The sequence below is a fragment of the Eriocheir sinensis genome, chromosome 16 (genome assembly GCF_024679095.1).
Source record: "Eriocheir sinensis breed Jianghai 21 chromosome 16, ASM2467909v1, whole genome shotgun sequence".
Taxonomy (NCBI): Eukaryota; Metazoa; Arthropoda; class Malacostraca; order Decapoda; family Varunidae; genus Eriocheir; species Eriocheir sinensis.
In genome coordinates, this window is record NC_066524.1 from 7,192,245 (window position 1) to 7,199,272 (window position 7,028).

The 7,028-nt window shown below is 59.5% G+C and overlaps 1 protein-coding gene across 1 annotated transcript; it reads right to left on the reverse strand.

The window, feature by feature from the left end:
• Positions 1–238: 238 nt before the first annotated feature.
• LOC126999146 (uncharacterized) lies at positions 239–2,435 on the reverse strand. The gene is made up of 4 exons (XM_050861478.1): positions 1,872–2,435; positions 1,354–1,815; positions 680–1,198; positions 239–553 (listed from the first exon to the last, which is right to left on the reverse strand). The coding sequence occupies exons 1-4, from the start codon at positions 2,433–2,435 to the stop codon at positions 239–241; spliced, it is 1,860 nt and encodes a 619-aa protein (XP_050717435.1).
• Between the last annotated feature and the right edge of the window lie 4,593 nt (positions 2,436–7,028).

Sequence of the window (7,028 nt, forward strand, 5' to 3'; positions counted from 1 at the left end):
CATTGTCCTCATGGCGCTGTTTTGCAACACCTCCAGGCGCGCCTGCTGGGGACGAGACAGCGCTACGAGGACAGGAGCAATATAGTCGACGAGGGAGCGCACGGCCTGCACGAAGTACAGGCGGAGGACGGAGAAGGTGGCGCCGGCGCTCGGCCGCGTCATGGCCCGCATCACGTTGACCCTGGCTCGTGTCCTTTCCCTCATGTAGGAGACCTGGGCCTTGAAGGACAGCCGCTGGTCAAGCCACATCCCGAGGTACTTGTAGGAGTCTGTCCATGCCAGTCCGACTCCTTGGACACAGCTGGCAGGCGGGCGTGGTGACCTTGATGGCCATGGCTCGGGACTTGTCAGCGGAGATCTTGAGGCCCAGCTCCTCACACTTGTCGCTGATGAGGTCCAGGGCTTCTTGGGCACGGGTGAGCTTGTTTCCTCGCCCGGTGACGACGAGGGCGAGGTCATCAGCGTAGCTGAGGAGGTCGGCGCCATCCCGGAAGGGCAGCGCCACCAGATCCTCCATCAGTAGGTTGAACAAAATCGGGCTGAGGACGCCACCCTGGGGCGTCCCGTTCTCGAATCACCTGTTGGAAGATCTGTGGCCCTGGAACCTGACTCTGGCCCGGCGGTGTTGGAGGTAGTCCTGGAGCCAGGCGAGCAGTCTTCCTCGAATCCCCTTCCTCACGAGGGCTGCGAGGATCGCGTAAGGGCTGGCCAGCTCGAATGCTTTTTCGAGGTCGAGGAAGACTGCGATGGTGGGCCGGTTGTTGGTGTGGGCAAGCAGGGTGGTGATGCTGTCCGCCGTGCTCAGGCCCCTGGGGAACCCGAACACGTTGTTGTGGAGGCCCCCGACGCGCCACTGCAGGCGGGACAGCACCATCCTCTCGGCTGTTTTGCCAGTGCAGCTGAGGAGGGAGATAGGCCTCAGCTTAGTGGGCTCCCTCGGCTTGGGGATGGGCTGAATGTCAGCCTCCTTCCAGGCGGGCGGCAGTCGGCCCGCCCGCCAAGACGCGTTGAGCAGGGCCAGGAGCGCGGCGTCCCCAGCTGGCCCGGCGTGAGCTAGCATGGAGTATGTCACGCCGTCTGCCCCCGCGGCCGTGTCCCGTCCTCTGGCAAGCCCCTGTTGGGTGAAGGGGATGTCTGTCACATCAGGCTCTTTGCTTGCTTCAGTGACTGCCCTGTCACGCTGCGGTCGGAGCTGTTCCTGGAGGAGACGTGTGCGAGCTGGTAGCTGGTCGCTGGAGCCCCTCGTGGTAAAAGTGTCAACCAGCCGCTCTGCCTCCTGGCGGGGATGAGGGTGGGCTGCCGGGCGGGGCGGGGCAGCTCCCGAAGCAGTCCTCAGGTTGCGCCACAGCTGGCCGAGGGGGTGTGCTGGTTGTAGGAGGCGCACCACTCCAGCCACTTCTTCTCTTTGGCTCGCAAGGACACCTGCCGCGCGCGGGCCACAACCTCTTGCAGCAGCCCCAGGTTAGTAGCGGTGGGGCGCTTTTTGTACAATTTTCTATGTACATTGACGCGGTGGTTGTGCTCCCGCACCTCCTCGTCGTAGGACCACCAACTGCGGCGCCGGCGGCGGGTGGCGGCGCTCCTGGGGATGGCTGCGTCTGCTGCCCTCTCCATTGCAGCAGTCAGGTCCCTCTCCTGTTGGTGTATTTCAAAGGGAGGCTGGTAGTCTGCCCACCACTCCTCGAGGGTGGCCCGAAACCTGACCCAGTCCGCTCCCCTGATGTTCCACCTCAGAGGGGGAGATGGGGGTGCTAGCGGGATCACGGTGAGGGTGGTGACGATCCCGTAGTGGTCGCTGGTGAGCGTTGGGTGCACCTGCCAGCGAGCACCGGGTGTCAGGTCGCGCGAGACGAAGGTGAGGTCGAGGCGGCCCCCCAGGTGTTAAGGAGGCGGACGTGCGGGCTGTCCTCCAGTAAGACGGCCAGGTGGCGGCCCGCGGCGTTGGTGGGGGAGACGGACTGCAGGAGCGGGTGGTGCGAGTTAAAATCACCGCCCACCAAGACACTTGAGTGCGCGGCGAGGCCGAGCAGCTCCCCTGCCTCCAGCTGGTGTCGCTGGCTCCTGTAGATGTTGTATACAGTCAGAGAGAGCGCTCCCAGCTGGAGCTTCACCGCCAGGGTCTCCACGCCGTCCCCGCAGTGCATGGGGGCGGTGATCCTGCGGTGAGGGATGGCGCTCTTGACGAGGGTGACACAGCCACGGCCCCCCTCTCCGGTGGCAGAGAGCGAGTGGAGGGTGTAGCCAGCCACTCGCCACGTGAAGTCGGCCGGCGTGAGGGTCTCCTGCAGCAGCACCAAGTCCAGCCCCTCCTGAAAGATGGCCTGCAGCACCTCGTGACGCTTGGGTCGCAGGCCCTGCACGTTCCACTGCAGCACCCTCAGACAGGGCGCCGCACGGGGAGCAGGAGGAGTGTACCGCTCACTGCGGCTCTCCATCTTGCAGAGGCGCTTCAGCTGGATGGAGGGGTTGCTGGGCACTCTCCCTCAGTAGTGATGGTGGTGGAAGGGGGTGGCGGGCGCCCTCAATGGCGGCCGCGAGCACCTCATTGCGCAGGAGAGCGTCGAGGTCACTGTCGCTGGAGGGAGAGTGCTGTCGGTTAAGTAGCCGCCTCACGACCTGTACCACGCGCACGTGGATGGCATTTAGGACCGTGCGCATCTCCTCGCTGAGGCTGTTGTCGCTGTCGCCCCTCGCGGTGTTGTTGGTGGGCCTGTCTTATGGTGGGGCTATGCGCTGCGCGGAGGGCTCCTCGGTGGGCGGATCACCACTCGGCTGGGTGCGGTGTCCGCGTCGCCTGTCCCTCCTCCTCTGAGGTCGAGGAGTGAGGGGAGGGGGGTGCACGGTGCTAGGTGGGGCAACTGTGGCGGCCGCACTGCACCCTGCTGGCTGCTCCCTCTAACCTGACCTGACTCCGTGCTGGGTGGGGTTCCCGAGGGACGGGCGGTTAACCCCCCCTGCCGGCCGGGTTGGTTGGGGCGCGGGAACAAACCTGCGAGCACCTTGTTGCTGGGGGCGCCCACGTGGTCCCTGCTGCTGTTGCTGCTGCCGCCGCCGATGCTGCTGCTGCTGCCGCTGCTGCTGGTGCTGCCGGTGTTGGCGCCCCAGTGTTGGCGGCAGCCTCCTGAGTCGCTCCGGACACTGCGGGTTCCATGCGTGGGGCTTTTTCCCGCAGTTCGGGCATTTTGCGGTGGTGGTCTCTTGGGCCTTGTGCCGTTGGATGCACTCCTCCGTCGGGTGTACGTGGCTGCACACACCGCACCTGACGGAGTGCTGGCACGTCGCTCTAATGTACAATATTTACAATGTTGTATGGCGTGTCGTTTGGAATGTTTTAGGTATAGATGTTTATGTTGTAGTGACTGCATAACAAGAGACTTTTATGTGTATTGAATATGTGTAATAAGATAAATGGAATAGTTTGAGCTGAAAGAAGAGAGAACGAAAAAGAGAAAATGGAGTGTGCTATGGGTCACTACATTACTCCCCCCCCTTAGTGACGAGGGAGGAGGAATGTTACACGCTTCTTGTGGCACTGTATATTGTCTTTGTGAAACACAGGACTGGGAGGCACTGATACGGTGTTGGTTGGGGTAGGATCCGGACGCAGGAGGTACGCGGTCGATGGTGATGACGTCGGATTTGCCGTGGCGGTCAATGGTTATGTTCTTGCGCGTCCTCTTGAGGACGGCGAAGGGGCCATCGTACGGTTGTTAAAGAGGCTTCTTTGCGGCGTCTACTCGCACGAACACGTGTGTGCAGGTGTCGAGGTCCTGGCTCACGAACGTCTTCGAGGGCGATGTACGTGGCGGCACTGGCTGGAGTCTCTGCATGGCGTCCTTGAGGTTCCTGGCGTAGTCCTGTATGTCGCAGGGAGGGCCAGGAGTGGGCGAGAGAACCTCTCCTGGTAAACAGGAGCTCTGCAGAGGAGTGGCCGAAATCTTCCTTGAGGGATGTCCATATGCCGAGGAGGGCTAAGGGCAGAGTCGTGGTCCAGTCGCTGCGGTCTTGTACTGTTGCTGCCAGCGATGCCTTGAGTTGGCGGTGAAAGCGTTCTACTAGGCCATTGGACTGAGGATGGTAGCTGGCAGTCCTGATCCGCTTGATTCCCAGTATGGACATGACCTTGTCCCACAGGTTTAACTCGAACTGGCTTCCACGGTCGGAGGTGAGGCTGAGAGGCGTACCGAAGCGTGACACCCAGGTGTTGACGAAGGCTCTGGCGACGGTGTCCGTTGTTATGTCTTCGACCGGGACAGCTTCGGGCTAGCGTGTGAATCTGTCAACGCAGGTGAGGAGGTACTTGTAGCCGTTGGAGTGTGGAAGTGGGCCAACGAGGTCGACGTGTACATGTTCGAGTCTGGAGGATCGGGGCTTGAACGGTGTTGGAGGGGAGATGATGTGGCGTGTCACCTTCGAAGCCTGGCACTGAACGCAGGTGCGGGTCCAGTCTCGGACGTCCTTGTTGATCCCCGTCCATACGAAGCGCGAGGACATCATTCGTTGCGACGCTTGTATCCCGGGGTGTGAGAGGTCGTGCAGCTGACGAAAGAGAGGGTACCGGTGGTTCTGCGGCAGGTAAGGCCGGATGGTGGCGGTAGATGCGTCAGCGTACAGGTGCATGTTGGTCCCGGGGAACTCGACTTGCCTCATCGACAATGGGGGGTTATCCTTCAACTGCTGCAGCTCGACGTCGTCGACTTGGTCTGCAGCAATGGCGGCATAATCGATGAGGGAGGAGGATGTTGCGGAGATGTTGCGTGAGAGAGCGTCGGCGGGGATGTTGTCTTCGCCTCTGACGTACCGGATATCTGTCGTGAACTGAGAGATGAAGTCGATGTGGCGCAGCTATCTGGGAGTGTAGGTAGACTTGTTGTTGATGAAGGTTGTGGCAAGAGGCTTGTGGTCGGTGTAAATGTGAAATTCCCGGCCTTCGACGAAGTATCTTAAGCGCTTGACAGCCTTGTAGATGGCGAGAAGTTCTCTGTCGAAGGCGCTGTACTTCTTTTCGGCGTTGTTGAGTTTCTGTGAGAAGAATGCAATGGATCTCCAGGCTCCGTTTACGTGCTGCTGCAAGACTCCACCAACGCCGGTGTCTGAGGCATCCGTTGAGATTGAAGTAGGGAAGCTGAGTGTAGTAACAGCCTTGAGTGCTTCTTTGGCTTTGAGGAAGGCGTCGTCAGCTTCGGGAGTCCAGGCTAGTGTGACGGACTGGCCTCTCTTGCAGGGCTTGATCATGGAGTAGAGTGGCTGAAAGATGAGCGCGCAGCGTGGAATGAAGCGGTTGTAGTAGTTGATTATCCCGAGGAACTGCTTGAGCTGGCGCTGAGTTATTGGCTTCGGGAACTGTAGAATGGCGTCACATCGGGAAGAGATGGGAGTGATGCCTGAAGGAGAGACGGTGTGGCCGAGGAAGTCGACGGAGGTAGCACCGAACTCTGACTTGTGGACGCTGATCTGGATACCGTAGTCCTGGAGACGGGTGAAAACTTGCTCGAGATGTTGGTGGTGTGTGTCAGCGTCAGGACTGGCGATGAGGACATCGTCGATGTAGGCGAAGCAGAATGTCAGTCATCGCAGTACTTCGTCCATGAACCTCTGGAAGGTTTGGGCAGAGTTTTTGAGGCCAAAGGGCATCCGGACGTACTCGTACAAGCCGAAAGGTGTAATGATGCCTGTCTTCGGGATGTCCGCTGGGTTGACTGGGATCTGTTGGAAGGCTTTGATGAGGTCGATCCTGGAGAAGATGGTGGAGCCAGCAAGCTGTGAGGAGAACTCCTGAATATTCGGTACCGGATAACGATCCATGACGGTGCGCGAGTTGAGGGCTCTGTAGTCACCGCATGGTCGTATGTCACCGTTCTTCTTGGGAACGACGTGGAGGGCAGACGACCAGTTGCTGGAGCTGGGGCGGATAACACCTTGGCGCATCAGAGACTCGAACTCGGCCTTGGCTTTTTGGTAGCGTTCTGGGGCTAAGCGGCGAGCCTTGCCGTATGTTGGTGGTCCGGTCGTCTCGATGTGGTGCGTGACGTGGTGCTTCACAGACTTGTTGGCTGTGTGTGGCTGCGTCAGCGTCGGGAAGGACTTCAGGAGAGACGCGAACCGGTTGTCTGCACTGGTGGTGGAGATGTGGGTGCTTTCTCCTGCCGCTGGCCTGGTTCTGGTAGAGACGTATGTCAGCGGGTCCAGGAGCTTGCGACTATTGAGGTCGATCAGGAGATTGTCATGTGACAGGAAGTCGGCGCCTAGGATTGGTTGCGAAACTGTTGCCACGTAGAAGGTCCACTCGAACGACCGGCGAAGGTTGAGGTTCAGCTGGAGCGTCTGTTTCTTAAAAACAGGGATCCCCGTGCCGTTAGCCGCGTAGAGGCGAGCGACGGTTGGCAAGGCCGTCTATCTTGGTGTGGCGGGGAGGACGCTGACTTCGGCTCAAGTGTCGATGAGGAAGTTGGTGTGGGAGAGTGGATCGAAGATGTGGAACATCTTCCTCCTCTTCCTCCTCTTTCGGGAGGAGAGGTGTCCTGATACCCTCCTCTTGAAAGAGTTCAAGTCGTAGGCAGGAGGAAATACAGATGAAGGAAGATTGTTCCAGAGTTTACCAGCGTGAGGGATGAAAGAGTGAAGATGCTGGTTAACTCTTACATAAGGGGTTTGGACAGTATAGGGATGAGCATGAGTAGAAAGTCGAGTGCAGCGGGGCCGCGGGAGGGGGGGAGGCATGCAGTTAGCAAGTTCAGAAGAGCAGTCAGCGTGGAAATATCGATAGAAGATTGAAAGAGAGGCAACATTGCGGCGGAATTTAAGAGGTAGAAGACTATCAGTATGAGGAGGAGAGCTGATGAGACGAAGAGCCTTTGCCTCCACTCTGTCCAGAAGAGCTGTGTGAGTGGAGCCCCCCCACACATGAGATGCATACTCCATACGAGGGCGGACAAGGCCCCTGTATATGGACAGCAACTGTGCAGGGGAGAAGAACTGGCGGAGACGGTACAGAACGCCCAGCCTCGAGGAAGTTGATTTAGTAAGAG

What these genes read in the sequence shown, in the direction of transcription:
- LOC126999146 (XM_050861478.1), bottom strand. Translation starts at nt 2,435, where the DNA reads ATGGAGAGCCGCAGTGAGCGGTACACTCCTCCTGCTCCCCGTGCGGCG. An exon ending in GCCTCCTTAACACCTGGGGG is followed by an intron (nt 1,816 to 1,871) that starts GCCGCCTCGACC and finishes GCTCGCTGGCAG; the next exon opens with GTGCACCCAACGCTCACCAG. An exon ending in ACAACCAGCACACCCCCTCG is followed by an intron (nt 1,199 to 1,353) that starts GCCAGCTGTGGC and finishes CGTCTCCTCCAG; the next exon opens with GAACAGCTCCGACCGCAGCG.